General features: G+C 48.5%; 1 protein-coding gene and 1 long non-coding RNA gene across 2 annotated transcripts in view; one reads left to right on the top strand and one right to left on the bottom strand.

Annotated features, from left to right (window-relative positions):
* Positions 1 to 10,473: 10,473 nt before the first annotated feature.
* LOC144892054 (uncharacterized) lies at positions 10,474 to 12,298 on the bottom strand. The gene is made up of 2 exons (XR_013623368.1): positions 12,148 to 12,298; positions 10,474 to 11,576 (listed from the first exon to the last, which is right to left on the bottom strand). It is a non-coding gene; the product is annotated as an uncharacterized LOC144892054 (long non-coding RNA).
* Positions 12,299 to 13,502: 1,204 nt separating this feature from the next.
* Positions 13,503 to 23,277, top strand: part of LOC137427239 (uncharacterized) — a 128,196-nt gene continuing 118,421 nt past the window's right edge. Inside the window, exons 1-3 of the mRNA XM_068116571.2 lie at positions 13,503 to 14,097; positions 15,040 to 15,131; positions 15,388 to 15,462. Coding sequence (XP_067972672.2) covers positions 14,040 to 14,097; positions 15,040 to 15,131; positions 15,388 to 15,462 — 225 coding nt within the window. The 5' untranslated portion in view covers positions 13,503 to 14,039. The remainder of the gene's footprint in view (positions 14,098 to 15,039; positions 15,132 to 15,387; positions 15,463 to 23,277) is intronic.

A 23,277-nucleotide genomic window follows, 5' to 3' on the forward strand; every position in this document is an offset into this window, starting at 1 on the left:
AATCAGCTCACAGGTAAATCACCTTCTCCGTGAAGAAGAGTCAGTGAAGGAAATCTTTCTACCTCCATGATTGAACACAAACACTTTCTAATCCGTCTCATTGCACAAAACCATCGTTTCCGAAGTAGCCGCAACGATTGGCAGTGTGAGAGCTCGTTAGCTCTAGACAACTCTTGTATGGTGCTGTTCTCTATTGCGTTCTCATCTTGTGTAATACTGCGCATTGTTATTTGCATATTCTGTATCTATTATCTTATTCTAATATCTACCATCGCTTTCTTTGTCTTGCAGATTGATTGTTCATCGTTGTTGCTAATAAACCTGCATTCAATTGATACATTCTTGTTTATGAACAATCAACTCATCTGAAGATGCCTGCTGCAGTCTGCCCCTTCCCGAGCTGTGTCTACGTTACTGACAGCACCGACAATGCTGTTGCTGCTATCCAGCTCTCCATCCACGCCATGACTCACACGTCCATTGCACCAGCCAAACCGGACAAAGTCAGCCGTCCTCGTATCCAAACCGGCGGTTCCAGCGAAGATTGGCAATATTTCACCAGAAGATGGGATGGTTACAAGGCAGCGACCCAGATAATCGGCAATGATGTTCGCGTTCAACTCCTTGAATGTTGTGAAGCTAACCTACGACGTGACCTCCACCGCAGCAGCCCACGCATTTAAATCAAGGACGAGGCAGCTATACTACAAGCCATTCGGTCCCTTGCTGTCCGAGAGGAGAATACTATGGTGTCCCGCGTCAACCTCCACAACATGCGACAGGACCGAGAAGAACCAATTCGTACCTACGCAGCCCGTCTGGCTGGTCAAGCTGAGATCTGCAAGTTTTCTGTTGTATGCTCATGCAATCCCCCTACTGATGTCGACTACACCAAGGACATGGTTTGCGATGTCCTATGCCGGGGACTCGCCGATCAAGATATACAACAGGACATTCTCGGCGATCAAAATCAGAACATGAGCTTGGAGGAAGTTCTCACTTTCGTCGAGGCCAAGGAAGCAGGGAAACGTTCCCAGAATGCGTTGCTCGATAGTGAAGGCGCTCATGGCGCAATCCAATACAAAAACTGGAAGAACAAAAGAGCCCTGATCACTACCGACAAGCAGGCGGCCATTTGTAGTTATTGCGGCAAAACTGGTCTTGGCAAACAGCCGAACATCGACCAAAGGCGTCAATTCTGCAATGCCTACGGGAAAACATGCAGTAAATGCGCCACTCGCGGCCATTTTGCACATGTCTGCCGGGGAGGCACGAAAAAGGCGGACAACAAACCTACGGACAAATCAATGGATGCTCATGATGTGGAAGAAAGCAGCCAGGTCCACGATCTCCTCTGCTCTGTCACGGAACGAGAAATGGCCATTTGGAAGCCGCAAATTAAAAGGGCCATGGCCACCTTATCAACTCCACTACACCTCGACCACCATATATTTGACCACCTCTCTGGCTGGACCAAGAAGAAGTCTCAACCACAGCCGTACATAAAACCCATAGCACGGATCGATAAGGAAGCTTATGACCATTTCGGCCAGCCACTGTCATCCCGACCAAAATCGGCCAGGCTCCAGGCCATGGCCGACACTGGCTGTCAAAGCTGCCTCACAGGACTTAATATTTTCCACAAACTCGGGCTGCGTAATGAAGACCTGTTACCTGTCAACCTGAAGATGAATGCTGTTAACAGTGGAAGGGTCCGGATTATCGGCGCCATGCTCCTACACCTGTCTGGTCGCACAGCCAATGGCGACATTATTGAAACCCGACAAATCTGCTACATCTCACCTGACACACGGAACATGTATCTCAGTCGTGAAGCATGCGTCGATCTAGGCCTCGTGTCTAGTAGCTTCCCAACCATTGGCGAATCCAACACAGTTGGTGCTGCAGTGGCAGCAGTTATCGATGCAAATTGTAACTGCCCGGAAAGATCGCTTCCCCCTACACTGCCTACATCTATCCCATTTCCGGCCACTGACGAGAACCGAGAGAGGCTGGAGAAATGGCTACTGGAGTACTACAAAAGCAGCACATTCAATGTCTGCGAACACCAGCCACTACCCCACATGGAAGGTCCGCCTCTCACACTGATGGTTGACCCCAAGGCAACACCAAAAGCGGTGCACACCCCAGTGCCTGTCCCCTTACACTGGCAGGCAGAAGTCAAGGCTGGTATCGATCGCGACATCAGGTTAGGGGTTCTGGAACCGGTGCCAATTGGTGAACCAGTGACATGGTGCAGCAGAATGGTCGTCTGTCCAAAGAAGGATGGGACCCCACGGAGGACAGTTGATCTGCAACCACTGAATGCGCACTGCACACGTGAGACCCACCACACCCAGTCACCCTTCCATCAAGCAATGGCGGTGCCACATAACACCAAAAAGACGGTAACAGACGCCTGGAATGGCTATCACAGCGTTCCAATCAGAGAATGTGACCGCCATCTGACAACGTTCATCACACCATGGGGTCGATACCGTTACTGCACCACTCCCCAAGGTTGCATCACTTCAGGTGATGGATACTCCAGACGATTTGACGAAATTGTATCGGACTTCAAAAACTCCAAATGTATTGATGATACCATCATGTGGAGCGACACATTGGAAGAGAGCTTTTTTCAGACATGCAACTGGCTCGACCTGTGCGGCCGTAATGGGATTACGCAAAATCCGACGAAATTCCATTTTGGTCAGGACACGGTCGAATTCGCTGGATTCGAGATCACCATGGACAGTGTACGACCATGCCAAAGGTATCTCCAAGCGATACAGGACTTCCCCACACCAAAAACAATTACTGACATTCGCTCCTGGTTTGGGCTAGTCAATCAGGTAACATACTGCTTCAGCATGACCGAGAGGATGCGACCTTTTCGGGACCTCCTAAAACCATCCACCCCCTTCTACTGGGATGCAACACTACAATCCCTATTCGAAGAATCAAAACGACTCATCATATCTGAAGTCGCAAATGGGGTCCAGATCTTTGACAAGGAACGGACAACATGTCTCGCAACTGACTGGTCGAAGGATGGGATTGGCTTCTGGCTCCTCCAAAAACACTGCAGATGCCCTGGTGAAACCCCACAGTGCTGCCCCGATGGCTGGAAAATCACCCTTGCTGGAGGCCGCTTCACTCATGCAGCGGAGTCGCGCTATGCTCCGATAGAGGGTGAAGCTCTAGCAGTGGCGGACAGCCTGGAAAAAGTAAAGTATTTTGTGTTGGGATGCAAGAACCTGATTATTGCCGTCGATCACAAGCCCTTAATCAAGCTTCTTGGCGACAGACGATTAGAGGACATCCATAACACGTGGCTTGCCAACTTGAAAGAAAGGACTCTAGCATATCGTTTCCGAATTATCCACATCCCGGGAAAACGACACTGCATACCAGATGCGATTTCACGACATCCGTCGGGTGCCAGACCATCAGAACGACTGCCACTGGTGGATGACATTTCCTCCATTATGGATGTGGCCACATCGACTACACTAAGACAGCACACCTTGACTGGGCTGTGGACCACAGATGACGACACTGGCATGGAAATGGCTATTTCTATGGCAGCCATGAAGACGCTCAATTCTGTGCAGTCCGTCACTTGGGACGATGTTCGGGACGAAACAGCAAGTGACACTCAGATGCTGCAGTTACTCAATTCTATTGAGCAGGGTCTACCTGCCAGTCGGGACGATTTCCCTGTGTCCATTTTGGAATACTTTCCCTTCCGTGAACACCTCTACACTATTGATGGCATAGTGGTCTACAAGGGGAGGATTATCATCCCACCGAAGCTACGGAAGCTTGTCCTTGAGAATCTTCATGCTGCTCACCAAGGAGTCACGGCTATGACCACCCGGGCCAGCAGCTCGATCTTTTGGCCTGGAATCACTCCCCAGATTCATGAGATGCGCAATCGCTGCTCACACTGCAATCGGATGGCCCCATCGCAACCAAGCGCTCCACCTACAGCCTCAGCTGAACCTGCCTACCCTTTCCAGTACGTTTGTTCAGATTACTTTCATCACAAGGGTCGGATTTATTTGGTCACCGTTGATCGTTACTCTAATTGGCCAATCATTCAGCTAACAACTGGCGGGACACAAGGCCTAGTGAAATGTCTGCGGTCGAACTTCGCCACTTATGGTATCCCCGACGAATTGGCATCTGACGGTGGGCCAGAATTCACGGCACATGACACCCAAGACTTCTTGCGTCGGTGGGGCGTTAACCATCGGTTGTCATCCACTGCCTTCCCACACAGCAACTGTCGTGCCGAGATCGCAGTCAAAACATCGAAAAGAATGATCACCGATAACACTGGTTCCAATGGTGAACTAGACACTGATCGGTTCCAACGTGCAATACTCCAGTACCGGAATGCACCGGATCAGAACACTAGGTTGTCTCCAGCCATGATCATCTTCAAGAGGCCAGTCAAGGACTTCATACCCATCATCCCAGGCAGATACTTGCCATCGGACACCTGGCGGGAAACACGCAACAATCGTGAGGAAGCTTTGCGCATTCGGCATGCCAGGGAGATCGAAAGACTCTCTGAACACACGACAAAACTACCTCCACTGGCCGTCGGGGACCATGTCCGGATCCAGAACCAGACCGGCCTGGAACCACGAAAATGGGACCGGACCGGAACCGTGATTGAGGTAAAACAATTCGATCAATACGTTGTCAAGGTGGATGGCTCCGGAAGAATCACTCTCCGGAATCGTAAGTTCCTGCGACGTTTTACGCCTTTCAGCATGACAACTCACACTACGACTGGCAAAAGTGGCATGCTGCCAAGCGTTATGCCAAGTGTTATGCCAATCGTACCGAAATACTTAATGTCTGGTACCCAACCTATCGCCGCTCCAAGAGTCTGTCTCAATCCTGTTACCACTCCCCAGAAGGGTGAACCCCAACATGTCATTGCGCCGGGCTTACCATCACAGACACTCCGCTCCACCACCGCGATGACACCACCCGCGAGAGTCGCTAACCAACCACATGTGCAGACCACCGCCACACCTCCACAGTCACTGCCTATTTCTGCCCCCTTGACGGTTCGGGTGATGATGGACCAGCTGGAGGGGACTCCGGCGTCGGACAGGGCGATAGTGAACCACCCACCGGAGACTCCCACAATGGACCAGGAAATTACGAACTGCCCTCAGAGGACTCCGACGATTGATCGGGTGGTGACGGGCCGCCCGAAGCGAATTACCAAACCACCAGCCCGAATCAATTCAGAGGAATATCAATTATAAAATCATGTGATCCTTTTTCTCGGTCTCCAGTTTTCGTTCTATTCTGTGTCACAATTGAACGTTTTTGGGAAAGGGAGATAGACAACTCTTGTATGGTGCTGTTCTCTATTGCGTTCTCATCTTGTGTAATACTGCGCATTGTTATTTGTATATTCTGTATCTATTATCTTATTCTAATATCTACCATCGCTTTCTTTGTCTTGCAGATTGATTGTTCATCGTTGTTGCTAATAAACCTGCATTCAATTGATACATTCTTGTTTAAGCTCCGAATGAGTTTGTAATCGTTTGGGCACTTTCTATGAGACAATTATTTTTGAATTCTCTTAAGTTAACAACTGATTCAGTACCTGGTAAAAAGGTCCAATTCCAGAGATGCAACCTGAGGATTTATTTTCAGTGGGTCTACATATTTGTGCAAGAGTTGATGTGGATGAATATGACATTTCTTTGGACATATTAACACCGATTCACGTGTTTCAGCATTTTCCATTGATTATTTTGAGCATCGTCCCTCTAACTCTGCAGGTGGTGCATCCACAACACAATTGTACACCTGCCGAATGCACCTGTTTTGTTGACGTTGGGTTATACAGTCGCGGGTGTTTCGTGTGTATTTGTTGCCCTCGTTGACCCAAAGTTGTTCTAATTTGAAAATGGATGCAGCCAATCGCATCACTCGATGCAAAAAGCGCGATACCTGCCGTGGCTGGAGGAACCAATACACGCACCTGGGTTCCGCTTCGCTTTGTTACTCACGTTTAAATACTGCATCCTTTTTGTTTAAATTGTGAACTACTGAAAAAAAATAAAGGAGGGGTATTGCCCCCACTCCCCCCCCCCCACAAAAAAAAATCCGCCCGTGCTTTTACCGACACCGTTGCCACGGGTGACGTTGGTTGAGTGAGCGGGAAAAGCGCGGCTCGCTTGGTTGTTTCCGCTCAATGTTTGGTCCTTTGTACCTCCTTATCCGTCCGTTGTATCACGTCGAGGTCACCAATTGAGCACACAAGGAAAAGACATCGCACACCACCGGAATCCATATCAATGCATTTATTCAGCACACCGTGAACTCCCGCTCACCCACTCATTTCCGGTTGACATCAGTCGGTCCCGGAAAACCCGAGATGCAGCAAATCTACATATTACGTAGTAAATGCAAAATGATCGTCATGTCGATGCCTTATCTCAAAAAGGCACTGGTCCAAACAAATGGAAAATCTAAAAACGTCGGATCTACTGATGGATGGACGCATATGCATTGATTTGTACGTGTAGCGATACGACAGCGTGTGGAACTAAGCGTTATCAAGGCAAATTACCAAAAGGATCACCGTCAGTAGCTGCGTCAAAGTCGTTGCTAGGAGTTGTTGTCACCACGATAAAATGGCGGCTGCTGTCGCTAACCGAAAGGAAGCCCCAGTTGCGTCCATCCACGGATACAATTGATATTGTTACCTGGTCCTCCCGGTAACTACCTGGTCTTGGTGACCCCCGGACCGTGGGAGGACCCCGCCAGAAAATCTCTGATTTATACGCGTTCGTAATGCAATCAATATGAAAGACACAAACAATTCAGGTCAATAAGCAACCCCACACCAAGGATCCGGATTAATTAATAATATATTCTCAATCCATCAACAACAATCAACAATCAATCCGCAATATTACTAAGATGGCCGTCTCATCTATTTCCCCCCTTTCCCCACTCACGACCCCTCAATGGTCACTGTCCCTCACAATGTCTCTGGGCCCCTCCAGACCAAGGTGAAGGTCGACTTCTCCGCACACGGGCGGTTGAACGAACCCCTGGCTGACGTGCTCCAAACGTGCACGTCGCGTACCGGGAACAGCTGCTGCAGTGCACACCTCCTTGCAAAGCAAAGCGGGCAAAGCAAAGCGCGGCTCGCAAAGCGCGCGAGGCCCAAGGTGCGACCCGTACGCGTCCTTGTAGACGTTGAGGCGAACTGTGCCGGACGCTTGGTTCCGTGCACGAACCCACGGCAACTTGACGCGTAACCGGTAATTACCCCGCGCAGGTAACTCCTCTCGCCAGACGGGCTTTCAAACGCAGCGTTCCCCACGCTGCTCAATATCGACACCGCTCGCGTCGGAGCTGGGCGAGGAAGAAGAAGATAGCCGCTTCTCCAGGACCTTGTGTCTTTTTTTCTTCTTTCGGTTCACTATCCCGTTTCCGGTCTCCTGTTATCCGGAGCCTCTCTAACCATTTAACCACAACAACCTTTAATAGAATAAACATTAATAAGCAATGACATGAATAGTAATTCACCTAAATCCGGGATCCGTAACAATATTCATATATCTTTTTCCCAGATACAATTTTGAGATCTTACTAGTACCGACTGCAAAGCCGCAATGAGCCGGCGAAGCCAAAGCCTCTTGCCACTATTTTACCCATCACTATGGCATCAGTAGGTTAGGTAGTTGGTAGTAGGTAGGTGTAGTAGGTACGGTACCTGGTAAGACTTGGTAAAAGAGAAGAGCAGACAGTCCTCAAAAAAACGTGACCCATCACCAGGGACATCTACTGCAGCATATTCCCAAAAAGAAGACAATGGTGTCACATCCGATGGCTTTACTTGGTGCAACGTAAAAACCTCTCTCAAGTTACCACGGACTGTTGTCGAATCATGTTTCAGTGATGATAGCACTGGTGGAGGTTGTACCATTTTTCCTTTCATTTCGGTTCTTGTTCTTTCTCCGTAACAGACAACAGTGCCCAAAGCAATGACGATTTAGCTTAGGAAATTTGAGTATATGATGAGAACTATTTCGAGCAGCATATGCTTACGCGTGATTCGGTTGTTTTGCACCAACCTCGTTCCCGGCGTCGCAGACGTGTCGAGGGCGCTGGTAAGATGTCCTGTGTCGAGGGTGCTGATTGGCTGATTCGGTTCTCCGACGGCCACGAGATTTCTAAAAAATAATTCTTCGTCTGTGAGAATATTTGACGCCGTTTTCACCGTCCGAAACGCGTAATAAGCTTGTAAAAAATTTTTTTTTTCAAATGCTCGAATCTCATTGGTTCTGGTCTTTGATGACGATTTTCGTTGAAGATAACGAGGTTGGTCTTAACGTATTTTAATTACTAATGAGAGGTTTCATTAGATTATGAATCAAAGAACGACGGGTGAAACAAACTCCTATTGAACTTTTTCGCAATTGTTTTATGCAAACTTCCGCATCCGGTCGATGGCGCCCACCATTGAGCACTTTCATTTTAGAAATATTTTTGCAAATGCTCGACTCTCATTCACGGAGGTATATAATATGGAGAGCCAATTGGCCACCTCGCAGCATTAGCCGCCGTGAAGCCACCGGAAATAGTCTGGCGGCCATATTGGGAAGCCGATTGTTTTGTAAACAAAGCCTGTCAAAGCAAAGGCGTGGCGCACTGATGATGCAGCTGGAGCGAATTTTAGGACCGCCGACTATTTAATTAATATAGAATACTAATATTTGAACTGATATTCGGGCTCAGAATCCCGTTCTTTAAGGAAATGGTGTTCATTAAGTTTGAAGTTGATTCCAGACGCATTTTTCCTGGGGAATCCAATGGTTTAGAGCTTGTTTGAAAAAAAAGTGCCCAAAATTACCGCTCGGTGTTCTTTATCGTCCTTCTCATGACCCAATCACCCACTAGTAGGAATAAGAATCCTGACATGTTACACCCCTGTTTAACTCCTGTCTTCACCTTGAACCATTCTGTTGTTTCACCTTGGTCGACGACCGCACATTGAAAGTCTTGGTAAAGGGCTTTTACAAGGTTCACTAATTTTCCAGGTATGCTGTATTTCTTCATTATGACCCAGACTTTCTCTCGGCAAGGAGTCGAAAGCTTTCTAGAAATCTATAAAATTGAGGTACATCGTCGTTTGCCATTCTTTGGCTTGTTCTATAATATTCCTCAATATAAAGATCTGATTTGTTGTCATGTTATATTAGTGGGGCGGCTTAGCCCAAATATTCAAAAGAATTGTGCATTTTGTGATACAAGCACCAAATTTGGCACAAATGTACATTAATATGTTGCGAACATTTTCGGATATTGGGCCACTTGAAATTCCGTAATTTTTTTTTTCAAATTTTTTCAAATTTCAAATTTTTCGGGTGACACCGTCACAATTTCGGTCTTCGAGGCCGGCCGATAGGCAAAGTGTGACCGGAAGGGACGAGGTTCTCCTGACCACGTGGCCCTCGATCTGGGAAGCGAGAGGCGTTCCATTAGTGGACGCGCCCCTCACGCCCGACTTTTGGGCGGCCCCGGCAGGCCGTTTGTTTTGACGTTCCGTGACAGGCCCCGCACCCCCACCTCCGGGCCGACCGGAAGCTTGTGCTGAGTACATCATACCTGAACAACTCAGTGAGGCAGAACACAGCAGTGCACACCAGGGTGACCCCTTCAGTGCATAAACCAATTAACCTGTCCACTGCAGGGCATATAGAAATGAAGTTATTTTCTGCATATAATAATAATATAAGTTCAGTTCTATATAACAATTTCTGTTATCACCACTACCACTACAACTACCACTACTACAAGCTTTGTCTGGAATTTTGTGGACTAACAGACAAACAGACATACAGACAAGCTGGGATCAAAACATTACCTCCTTCCACCATTGAGTGTAGAGGTAAACATCATGGAAATTATATCATGCCCTAGATTTAATTCATGCTTACCCGTGTATTTGCTTCACTGGTTCACAAGGTCTTTTGCATACATGTAATTCAGACTCTCGTCTTCATTGCTGACCACACAATGTTCGCAACATATTAATGTACATTTGTGCCAAATTTGGTGCTTGTATCACAAAATGCACAATTCTTTTGAATATTTGGGCTAAGCCGCCCCACTATATCGGCCGGCCTCGAAGACCGAAATTGTGACGGTGTCACCCGAAAAATTTGAAATTACGAAATTTGAAAAAAAAAATTACGGAATTTCAAGTGGCCCAATATCTGAAAATGTTCGCAACATATTAATGTACATTTGTGCCAAATTTGGTGCTTGTATCACAAAATGCACAACAGGTTTGCTATGCTGCTACACTATATGATGTTACTTAATTCAGTCATTATATTGTAACTAAGATGTGCATGTTTCTATTACCGAGATGTTAGAAACCAGTCACATAAATGACATGAAACGCTGTCATGTAGTTAACCCACACAATTCTTGGGTTTCGGAAGTTTTTGCTATTCATAACATACAAGACTTACATGTTGCAATGGAACGTTCAGCAGGACATGGTAATTGTTACATGAATAATGGAGCGGAGATATAGACATCTCATGCAACACATCTTTTACAGTTTAAATATTTACATGAAGTGTTGGTGAACTCGCCATATCAGACAAAGGGCAACCCACTTGCAGACTTGATGTCATGTCGCATCAAGAGGCGCTTATATGCGGCAACAAACTGCCGGGCCGTTGGGTTATTCCCACTTCCACATGCAATGCGGACCGCTCCAAAGAAAAGTTCAATGTGGTCTTGGCTCATTTTGTACGTGAGCAGGTATCGCAGGGGAGATGAGGCAGGTTTGACATATGTGAAATACAAAATTGTGACACTCTCTATGCAGATCATGAAACCAATGAAGGGGGTTTTCAAACGCGTATTGGTCATAACTTGACCATTCATGTTTTTGATGTTGGACAAGTAACTGTAGGCAGTATCCAGGAATGGCAGGAAAAGTCCTTCTGGTGATGTCATGAGTGGTGCCTTGTAGTTTCGTGCCAATGGATTGCGAGAATTTAGAATGTCAAACAGTTTGTCCAATGTTTCAATGTATTGGCAGGTAGCCTCACTGCCCTGAAATTCTGATAGTTGCAAAGTGTCCCTGCAAAACCGAATTGCATCTGCCACACTAGTGCTCAATGTCTGAGCGCTGTGTCCATCTTCATGACATTGCTCTTCCACTCGATGTGTTTCCGGGAGAGCTTATTCCCCAGACGCAAGCCTTCCCTCTTCTGCAGATCAAAGAGTGCCTGGATGTATTTCCACGCGATGACTTTTTTGTTGCCATCCTCCATCATTTTCATGGATCCAAGACAGTTTCTTGCAAGTTTAAGCATGTGACATGCATCGAGTACTTCGAGTACTTCGGCTTCAGTCGGACGGTTTGACCAGTCCTGTCGAAGTCACTCTCATTGAAGTGATCACTGCACAGAACTGTGGTGCCTGGGGTGGGGTAGAAGGACTCCCTTCTCAGGGCAGATGTCCATCGAGAGCACAAGTCCTTATCCTTTGGAAACCTTGAAACAAAATACATTGTGGTCACAAAATGTGGTTGCGGGTCAAAACCTCAGAGGGCAGTCACAACATCCGAGTCAAAACGACTCCATATCAAAATAATATTTTGAGTTTCATATGTATAGTTAAATACAACTTCATCTGCTAATGTTTGCCATGTGTCGGACTTTCGTACCTTCCACAAGTAACCCCCATTTGCTCTTTCTGCTCACGAGTGACACAGGAGGGCATGGAAACCCTGACAGTAGTAGACTGGACAATTAAGTTAAGCTCATCACAAATTAAATCACTTGACAATGATCACGAGCTGACGAGTCAATCTCGATACTTCAATCTGAATCAATGAATGAGTCAATCAGACATCAGTCTGACATACTCACATAGCCCTAGTGAATACACAATACAGTTATATTTGAGATCTGTGTCGTATTGCACACCCTGCGCATGGTCTAACATCATCAAATTCAAACACAGTGTTCAAACTTCATTGAAACTTAATTACCTAGCCCCACCACCGTGACCACGCCAAAAACTGAAAAAGCAGAACACCCGCGATCGCGGTTTGTCACTTACTTGTGAAATGTGCATGTGGAGGCCTTCCCTGAGGTATTTGTGCAGTCAAATGCAACACACTGTGGCATTTTGAAACAGCGCGTTCACAAATAAGACTCCTTACAGTCGGTAAGCATCCAAAATGAATCAGAAATTGTGAGATCAGCTGATTGTGAGATCAAACACGGACGCAGACACAATCGGCTTCCCAATATGGCCGCCAAGCAACTTCCGCTAGCTTCAGCCGACAGCCATCATTGGCTCTCCAGGTTTATTATATACCTCCGTGCTCTCATTGGGTCCGGTGTTTGGTGACGCGTTTTGTTGAAGATAACCAGGCCCGTGCGGGCCGATGTTGGTCTTAAATTATTTTATTAATACATCGGAGGTGCATAAGATTGTGAATCAAACGACGACGGGTGAAAGAAACTCCTAATGAACGTTTTAAATTTGTTATGCATACTTCCGCCTCCGCAAGATGGCTGCGCCCACTGCGCTTCGGATTCTCGAGCCAAGGCATAATCAGGTTTTCAACATAATACGTACTCGTTTATTGACAACACCGGCTTCGCCGGCTATTACCTGGTTATATTGGCTGGGCCCGCGTTCTAAAGGTTTACTTTCATATTATGTTTATTCACGTGTAAAAATAAATCATACGTAGTAATGATAAACGGATCACATCGCATGCGAGCGGTGTATGGGTAGGCATCGCTTGCGAGCGGTGTATAGGTAGGGATTCCTTGCGAGCAGTGTATATGCAGGGATCGCTTGCGAGCGGTATATAGGCAGGGATCGCTTGCGAGCGGTGTATGAGTAGGCAACGCTTGCGAGCGGTGTATAGGTAGGCATCGCTTGCGAGCGGTGTATAGCTGGCATCGCTTGCGAGCGGTGTATAGGTAGGGATCGCTTGCGAGCAGTGTATAGGCAGGGATCGCTTGCGAGCGGTGTATAGGCAGGGATCGCTTGCGAGCGGTGTATGAGTAGGCATTGCATGCGAGCGGTGTATAGGTAGGCATCGTTTGCGAGCAGTGTATAGGCAGGGATCGCTTACGAGCGGTGTATAGGTAGGCATTGCATGCGAGCGGTGTATGGGTAGGCATTGCATGCGAGCGGTGTATAGATAGGCATTGCATTCGAGCGGTGTATGGGTAGGCAATGCATACGAGCGGTGTATAGCTGGCATTGCATGCGAGCGGTGTATGGATAGGCATTGCATGCGAGCGGTGTATAGGTAGGCATCGCTTGCGAGCAGTGTATAGGTAGGCATCGCATGCGAGCGGTGTATAGGTAGGCATTACATGCGAGCGGTATATAGGTAGGCATCGTTTGCGAGCGGTGTATAGGTAGGCATCGCTTGCGAGCGGTGTATGGGTAGGCATTGCATGCGAGCGATGTATAGCTGGCATCGCTTGCGAGCGGTGTATAGGTAGGCATTGCATTCGAGCGGTGTATAGGTAGGTATCGTTTGCGAGCGGTGTATGGGTATGCATCGCTTGCATATGCCTTACCTACTGTTTTTGGCCGTTTCTTTGTGAAGGATTACTATGTCGGTGAAATGATGAAAACTGATATTCATCGGTATTTTAGCAATTGTTGAGTTTTCACGAACACATTACACATCTGAGACATCAACTTCACAACAAACCAACAACTTTGGCAATTCACATTTGGTTGTGTCTCTAGGCTTAGCGGAAGAGTAATTTAGGAGAGGAGTTTCGTGAAAGAGGAAGAAAGAGTGAGGGAGAGGAATTTGATGAAGAGGAGAATTTTGTGAGGAAGAGGAATTTGATGAAGAAGAGGAGAGTTTGTGTGAGGAAGACGAGAAAGAATCGAAGATCGAGTGAGGCATCGAATTGCTTGTTGAGAGTAGTCGCGCCAGGCGTAGATGAGAGAGAGACCCACATGAGTCCATGGAGCCGGACGGACGGTTTGATAAAGGTTGCGCAGCAGGAGAACCGACCACGGGAGGTGAGACGAAAAGACATTTTACTTTTAGCTTGATTTCTCGTCACGAGTACCGAGTACGTACCGGTACCGGTCGGGTTGGGACGGGTCACGGGGTCAGGACGGGACGGGTCACGGGGGCAGGGACGGGTCACGGGGACGGGACGGGTCACGGGGGCAGGACGGGACGGGTCACGGGGGCAGGACGGGACGGGTCACGGGGGCAGGACGGGACGGGTCACGGGGTCAGGACGGGACGGGTCACGGGGTCAGGACGGGACGGGTCACTGGGGCAGGACGGGACGGGTCACTGGGGCAGGACGGGTCACGGGGACGGGACGGATCGCTGGGACTGGACGGGTCACGGGGACGGGACGGATCGCTGGGACTGGACGGGTCACGGGGACTGGACGGGTCACGGGGACTGGACGGGTCACGGGGACTGGACGGGTCACGGGGACTGGACGGGACGGGTCACGGGGACTGGACGGGTCACGGGGACTGGCCGGGACGGGTCACGGGGACTGGCCGGGACGGGTCACGGGGACTGGCCGGGACGGGTCACGGGGAATGGCCGGGATGGGTCACGGGGACTGGACGGGTTACGGGGACTGGCCGGGACGGGTCGCGGGGACGGGACGGGTCGCGGGGACGGGACGGGTCACGGGGACTGGCCGGGACAGGTCCCGGGGACTGGACGGGTCACGGGGACTGGCCGGGACGGGTCACGGGGACTGGCCGGGACGGGTCACGGGGACTGGCCGGGACGGGTCACGGGGGCAGGGATGGGTCACGGGGACTGGACGGGTCACGGGGACTGGCCGGGACGGCTCACGGGGGCAGGGACGGGTTGCGGGCCATTGGCCGGTGTGTCTGTGAGGCCGCGCACACACACACACCATGACTCCATCATAGTATGATACATTAACATGTAGAATAGTAACGTTGTAATTGGTTATGTTCAAGGTCACGAAATGGTTGCGGAACAAGTGTCGTTTGACTTGTTTGATGAGGTACTCGTGGAAGCCAGTACAGCGAGACAACATGCTTACGATGAGGTGAGTTGCACGGATCTTGTATACGTACGAATGAGGGCCACAGGTTCACACGGATGTGTTTGTTATGTGCATTATTCTGGCCGAGAGAACATGATGTCATTGACATTGCACTGCTTGCGTGTACGAGTATAATCCATGAAAGTGTCAGTGTGGGGTGGTACCACAAAGTCCCACATGGCCCATTATAATCATTGCACCATAACCTGCTGCCGTGTCTGAAGCCCTCGGTGTGTAAATGACGTTTTCATGTTTGTAGGTGTTGCACAAGCTGGAGGGGATGCAAGGAGAGTTGCAGGAATACAAGGATCGGGCCTCTCGACTGGAGTCTTCGGTACGAAGGGCAGGTCGAGGCAGGACGTGTGTGCCAGGAGAATGACTGTATAAACGTAACCTTGCTTGAAATATTATAAATGTAAGAAGTCATTTTCCTAACCGACCTAAAGGATATTCATTTTTATCCTGTCAAGAGAATTTGTGTGGGAAGTGCATTTTGAATACTGTATATGACACAAGTTACTGCCCAGCTGTACAATGCGAGCATATCCAAAAATAGCCCCGAGTAGGCTGACGTTCATCTCTTGAAGTTGTAGTTCCAACCACTGCTGATTTTAGGGGGGGGGGATCCAACCTGATCCCCTGATCCCCTGATCCCCTGATCCCCTGATCCCCTGATCGCCTGATCCCCTGCGAGACCCCCTGATACAAATCGAAACATCTAAGATCGAGTGATCAAAGTTGGAAAGAGGGAACAGGAGGAGTGGAACTTGAATGGGGGATGTAACATGAATAGGGGCAATGAGATGTGGTACAAGTATTGGGTGAAAAAGACAGACAGGTATTGGGGAAAGCAGCAGACATAGGTTGGAGGACATTGGATGAATACATGTACAAATACAAATCGTTGTGGACCCAGATGGAATTAAAGGAAGATGGAAGAGATGTATGGAAATACTGTTGAATGCAGAGAATGAATGGGATGACAACATAGAGAGTAACCTAGTTTTAGGACCGTCAGAGAAGATAACCAAGAAGGAAGTTGAGGAAGCGATAAAAGCAATGTAGAGAAGAAAAGCGGGAGGGTCGACGGGAGTTGTGGGAGATATGTTGAAGGCAGCAGGAAGTTGGGGTGTGAAGACAATGACAGAGATCTGTAATCTGGTGGTGAAACAAGGCCGCATTCCAGTGGATTGGGAACTGAGTACCCTCGTCCCTCTATACAAGGGGAAAGGTGACCCTCTGGACTGTGGCTCGTATCGAGCGATAAAGTTATTGGAGCATGGAATGAAGGTATTGGAAAGGGTGTTGGAGAGGAGGATAAGGAAGAAAGTGAAGATCGACGAAATGCAGTTTGGATTTATGCCAGGAAGAGGAACGACAGACGTGCTTTTTATTGTGAGGCAGTTGCAGGAGAAGTACATGGAGAAGAGGAAGAAGTTGTTTCTTGGGTTTGTTGATCTGGAGAAAGCATTCGATAGGGTTCCACGTGAAGTAGTGACATGGGCATTGAGGAAGTTAGGAGTGGAGGAATGGTTGATCAGAGTAGTGATGGCAATGTACAAAAGAGCATGCACAGCTGTAAGGACGAAGGACGGGAACAGTGGTGAGTTTGAGGTGAAGGTGGGAGTGCATCAGGGGTCGGTACTGTCTTTTTTTTCTTTCTTTTTTGTATACATAATTGAGGCTCGTGAAAGAGCTAACATTTATCGCACAAACAAATGAGCGAAGGGGAAGCACATAAACACAACATTTGAGAGCAGGGACATCGGGAATGTGTGGGAGGCAGAGGGCTTGGGGGGAGGCGGTGTGGGAAGGGGGGGGGGGGGGTGGGAGAAGTATAAACACAAGGACACCAAGGACTTCCAGGAAAGAAGTTGGTATTTCAAAAAAGTGGATTTGGGGTGAAATTAGCGGGGGTAGAAAAGATCAAGGTTTTGGATGGGGGAAGATAAGAGATGGCGGTGAACAGCTGTTGTAAAGACCTGGAGGGAGGAGTGGGATTGAAGAGAGTGATGGAGTTTGTTCCAGAGGCAGGAGAAAAGAGGAATGAAGGAGTGAAGGTGAGCAGAGAGACTTGATTTTGGCAGTTTAACCATAAGAGGGTTGCAGGCAGATCTTGTGCGACCTGTAGGAATATTTGGGGGACAGAGCCCAGAGAGAGCTGGGGGGGCAAGGCCAGAGAGGAGTCGGTAGAAGACGGAAAGACCACCAACCTGCCTGCGGTGAGAGAGTTGAAAGACCCTCAGAATCAGCTTCATCACGGGAGATTCTAATGATTCTGAAAGGTTTGGTTTCAACAGCGTGAAGCCGAGCTAGGTGTGAGGCAGGAGCACCAGCCCAGAGGGGAGAGCAGTATTCCATTGAGCTGTGGATGAAAGCCTTGTATGTGGTTCGGAGTTCAGGTGTGCCAAGGAATGACCGCACGACGGAGGATGCCCAGTCGGCGACTGGCTCTGGAGGCCAGATTTGAAGTGTGGTTTTCCCAGGAAAGATCATGGCAGATAGTGAGACCCAAAAGCTTGACTGACAGAACTTCTTGGAAAGAATTATTCAGAAAGTGGGTTGTCCCAGTGGGTTGCTGATGAAAGGGTTGTCCAGTCGGTCTTTTCGGAGAGACATCGTAAGAGTGTCAGATTTGTCAGGATTGAAAGACATGTTCCACTTGTTTGCCCAGTCAGTGATTTTGTCCAGGTCTGCAGAGAGTGAGGAGGCTGCAGACTGCCGATCTGAGGGATGAGTAATGGAGCGGCAGAGAGTAGAGTCATCAGCAAAGAGATAGAGAGGATTTTCAAGAGAGTCGGAGAGATCATTGATGAAGACCAGAAAAAGCACAGGGCCCAGAACACTGCATTTTGGGAACTCCAGCCTGAACAGGAAGAGGAGAAGAGAGAAACCCATTCCGGGCCACACGTTGACTACGACTAGAGAGGAAGTCCGCCAGCCATGCGTGGAGATTTCCATGGATACCAAAGGAGGAGAGTTTGGTGAGCATAGTGGGGTGCCAGACCGTATCGAAGGCACGTGATATGTTGAGGGAGACGGCTCTAATTTCCTGTTTGGCATTGAGGACCTCCATCCATTGTTGAGACAGCAGAAGCAGCATGTCCAGAGTAGAGTGACCTGGTCTGAAACCAAATTGATGATCAGAGATCAAGCCATTGGAGAAGAGGAAAGATTTCATATCCGAAGCAATGATGGATTCCATGACTTTGCTGATAATTGGGAGAAGGCTGATTGGCCTGTAGTTGCTTGGATCTGTTTTTGCACCTTTTTGTGTAAAGCTCCATGACTTTGCTGATAATTGGGAGAAGGCTGATTGGCCTGTAGTTGCTAGGATCTGTTTTTGCACCTTTTTTGTGTAAAGCGGTGATGTTGGCTGATTTCCAAGCAGATGGCAGATGAACTTGTGCAAAAGAGAGGTTGAAGAGAACAGAGAGAGGGAGTGAAAGAGCGGAAGAACAGGATTTTAGGACCCGTGGGCTGATGCCGTCAGGTTCAGTTGCAGAATCAGAGTCGAGGGTTGACAGAAACTTTTCCACCTTGTCAGGAGGAAAGGACACGGAGTCCAGGAGCAGCTGGGTACGACTGGGTACGGTGGGTACAGAGAGGGATGGGTTTGGAACACAATATTTAGAGGCAAACACAGAGTTGAGGCATTCAGCTTTTTCACGTGCGGAGTCAGCTGTGTAGCCATTTGAGGTAAGGGAGGGGATGGAGGGGGAACAAACACCAGAAACAGATTTGACCAGACGCCACCAGGATTTGGAAGAGGGAGACAGATAAGAGAGTTAGAGAAGAGGGAGACAGATAAGAGAGATGAGAGAGATTTGGAAGAGGGAGACATAAGAGAGAGAGTAGATAGGTCCACTACTATTTGTAGCTGTGATGGAGGTGCTGGCTCGGAATGTAAAGGAGGGTTTACCGTGGGAGCTGTTGCATGCAGATGATCTGGTGGTGATTGCAGAAAGTATGGATGGACTGAAGGAGAAGATGAACAAGTGGAAGGAATGTATGGAGACAAAAGGTCTGAAGGTGAATATCGGAAAAACGAAGGTGATGGCAAGTGGTAAAGCATGCGGTGAGGTGGAAAGAACTGGGAAGTGGCCGTGTGCTGTGTGCAGGAAGGGTGTCTGAGAGAATTCCATTCAATGTGCAATGTGCGCTGCGTGGGTTCATCAAAAATGTAGTGGTTTGAGAGGGTCATTAACCAGTGTGGCAGCTACATTCAAGTGTAAGGTGTGCACAGAGGGAGCTGCAGATGGAGGAAATGTTGAGTTGGATCTTGGAGATGGCGTGAAGCTGGAAGGTGTGAAAACATTTTGTTACCTAGGAGACATGCTGAATGGAGAAGGTGGATCAGACTCGGCAACGGTTGCCAGAGTGAGATGTGCATGGAAGAAGTTTCGGGAACTGAGTGGCGTGCTGATGAGGAGGGCAGTGTCGTTGAAGCTGAAGGGAAAGGTGTATGCTGCATGTGAGAGAAGTGTTATGATTTATGGGAACGAGACATGGGTAATGAACGTAGAGCAGCAACGGAGGCTGGAAAGGGTGGAAATGCAAATGGTGTGGTGGATGTGTGGCGTATCGTTGAGAGAGAGGAAGACAAATGATGAATTGCGAAAGATGATGGGAATAGAGCCTGTGATGGATGCTGTGAAGAGAAACAGTTTGAGATGGTTTGGTCATGTGTTGAGGAAGGATGAAAGTGACTGGTTGAGAAGAGTGATGGAAATGAATGTAGAAGGAGGTAGAGGACGGGGAAGACCGGGAAAGACTTGGCTAAAGATGGTCGAAGAAGAAATGCGGGCAAGGGGGTTAACAAGGGGAGATGCAGAAAATAGGGCAAAATGGAGAAGATTGTCATGGGGACCACAAGGCTAACCCCCGCTTTTGCAGGGACAATGGCCTTAAAATGCATGTTGTTGTTGTTGTTGTTGTTGTTGTTGTTGCTGTAAGATCGAGTGATCCTGTGGACCATCGAGTCGAAGCGCTGTTTCAGATTTCAGAGCAATCAGTTGGTAGAGAAGCAAAATTTTTTTTTTTTTTTTTTTTTTTGTTTGTATACAAGATCGAGGCTCGTGAAAGAGGTAACATTAATCACACAAAAAGACAAACCGACACACAAAACACAAAAAACAAGGGGAGCGGCAGACAAGATGGGGAGAGTGGGGGAAGGACACAAAAGAGAGGGGGAAGAGGGGGAAGGACACAAACACAACATTTGAGAGCAGGGACATCGGGAGGACTTGGGGGGAGGTGGGAGAGGAATAAAACATATGAACACTGCAAGGACTCTGGGGTGAATTACCGTGGGTAGAAAAGATCAAGGTTTTCGATGGGGGAAGATAAGATAAGATAATGAGTATGGATCCGAAGTTTCAAGGGTTAAATCCTCCTTTTGAGAGCCCATGTTATACATATATGTATGTCTGTGTATATATCTATATATATACATTGTTGCGGATACGGAGTACGGCACTCCCCTTAGGGGGGGGGGGGGGTTAGTCCCCCTTCTATTTTCACTGGCCGTCTCCGCTCCTGTAGCTGCACAGCTCCCTCCGGAGAGGCAGGGGCGCAACCCCGTTCGCGACCGCGGACAGATGTTAATTGCCGAGCAGTTTAGCAACCGCGGCACGAACTATTAACAAGTAACTAGACCCGATTCTTAAACGTTGGCCAAATCGTGCCACAGGTTTTCAATGGGGAAATCACAAAGACGACCGGACGAGCATGAAGAAGAAGAACGAAGGTAGGAAATACAAATAAGATTTATTACTACCTATTATTTACACAATCAAAAGAAACCAAGGAAGGAGGAAAAATACGAAAATGAAGACAGAAAGGAGTAAGGAGACACAGTGCAAATATTAGCTTACCTATAAACAGTCTTACTTAACCCAGGACAAGACACACAAAACAGACGACAATCAGACTCACACGAATGGGGAATGAAGGCAGGAACGAATGGCTGGAAGGAGAGGAAGGTTCGACTGGAACCGGAGCACGGTCGGGCCGGGAGTGAGCAGCCGCCACCCTTTCTCAAAAGCAATGCTGCCGTCAACGCTCAAAGCTGCGGTGGTTCAAGCTCCCGCTGCGATGGTTCAAGCTCCGATGGTTCAAGCTCCGATGGTTCAAGCTCCTGTGGTTCAAGCTGCGATGGTTCAAGCTCCTGTGGTTCAAGTGGCGATCTCTGCCGCATCTGACGTGGGGGCGTTGCGTGACGGGTTCTCTCTCTGACGCATCTCCCTCGCAATCCTTCCCCACACCCTTTTATAAGGCGCGTCGCGATCAAGCCGCGCCACGCCCGTGATGGTATCTCACCAGCCCTGATTGGCTGGTGGGGGCTCGCTGGGCTCCACCTTCTCATGACGAGGGGCGGAGACACGCCTTTCTTCCCCAACTTGACCGCGTGCACAATGGAGGCAAATGCAGTTGGTAAATGAGGCTTTGCACTTGACAGGGGATTCTACCTTATTTAAATTTGATGCAATGCAGTGTCAATTAATGGAAGACAGAGCCTTAAACTAATACACACAATAAGGAGATAACTATGTAGAAGGGTATATGATTTGCTACGTGCATGTATATGGATTAACTAGGAGGACGACCTCTGACAGTTACACTGCGGAGGGTGATATTTACAACAATTCTCATGACACTTACAACATTAAAAAAAAACACAGGATTCTCAAATCCGCAACACTGCACCCTCATCCTCTAGGCACGTACTCGGGCCGATAAAACTTTAACTTTAGTGTGACACGTAGGTGTAGTTCCCTCTACATTTAACCTGACCCTGAGTGTGACAGTTTTAAAACACAAATAAGTATGTCCCCCTACTGCATTGCACCCTGCCTAACAGATTTACGCCCACAGCTAACCAAATTGCGGAATGGTTCTCAAACTACACATGAACGTGGGGAGCATTATTTACAGGTGACGCTAATTGTATTTACAAAACGCAACCCAGGACCTGCGATTGTTCTTTCTGGGGGGGGGGGGGGGGGGGGGAAGACAGCCTGCGCTGCATTGACGCACCAGCACCAAAAATCAGCACCATAATGCACCAAAACGCACCGGAGTGCACCAGAGTGCACAGTCACCACAGTCAATAATAAACAAAACAAACCCCTGGTGCTCTTGCTCTTCGGCTCCCTCTGCTGGCCAATGTTCTTCCTGATGTTGTTTTTCTTCATGTTCCTCTTGCTGGTGGCCTATTTGGACATAATAATAACAAGCACAGAACGTGTCCATTGTGTTTTTTTAAATTTAGGGCCAATAGGGGCCGACTAGGGGTGGTTCACCTGTATGCCACGTTACCGAGGTCCGCCAGCAAGATCTCGGGCCATCATGGCCGGTTCCAGCAGAGGGGCCATGCCCCAACCCGTGGGGTCCATACGTGGTGCTCAGCCACAGACATGTGGTCCATAAGTGGTGCGTGGATGCAGGCAGCTGGTTGCAAGGATTCGGGCACACAATGGCGGACTCCCGCACGCTCCCCTCGGTGCCCAGAGAGCACAGTCCTCGGGTGGGAGACAGGGGAACAGAAGACAGGTGAGCGAGGGGTAAGGTCACAAGGGTACACATCAAAACAGGTTATGCAGAACGAGGTGCGTACGGAGAGCGAAGTGAGAAAGCTCGTCCCTACCGTACGCCCCCCACATGTGACCTACACTACCCCCCCTTGCCCCTCCCCGTATTTACAAAAACCTACTCATTTACAAATTCGTCACTACTGTCTCGTCTTCCCTATATTTCCCCTATACCAAATTCGTCACCACAATCCCTATTTCTAACCAAATTTGCCATCACCCAATTCATCATCAATCCTCATAAGGAGGGAGAAATGGAACAACAAAGCACAATGTCACACCCACGTCATGATGCGTCTCACATTCCAAACATTTGCACAAAAATAACAATAACATGGCATGGTGTGGCGTTCTGTCACCTCAGGTGAGTGGATGTAGATGGTGCGAGGAGATTTCAATCCTAACTACTTCCTAAATGACATTAACACACTTTACACTACCCGGGGTCTTTCCCTGCCAAACCATTGGCCAACTTACTCTATGCGGTTTTAAGAACCAAATTCCCATTGACCAAACTGTGGTGCTTCATCAATTTGGGGTTTCACTCCCCCGATTCA

The sequence above is a fragment of the Myxine glutinosa genome, chromosome 5 (assembly GCF_964187855.1).
Source record: "Myxine glutinosa chromosome 5, kmMyxGlut1.1, whole genome shotgun sequence".
In the NCBI taxonomy this organism is placed as follows: domain Eukaryota; kingdom Metazoa; phylum Chordata; class Myxini; order Myxiniformes; family Myxinidae; genus Myxine; species Myxine glutinosa.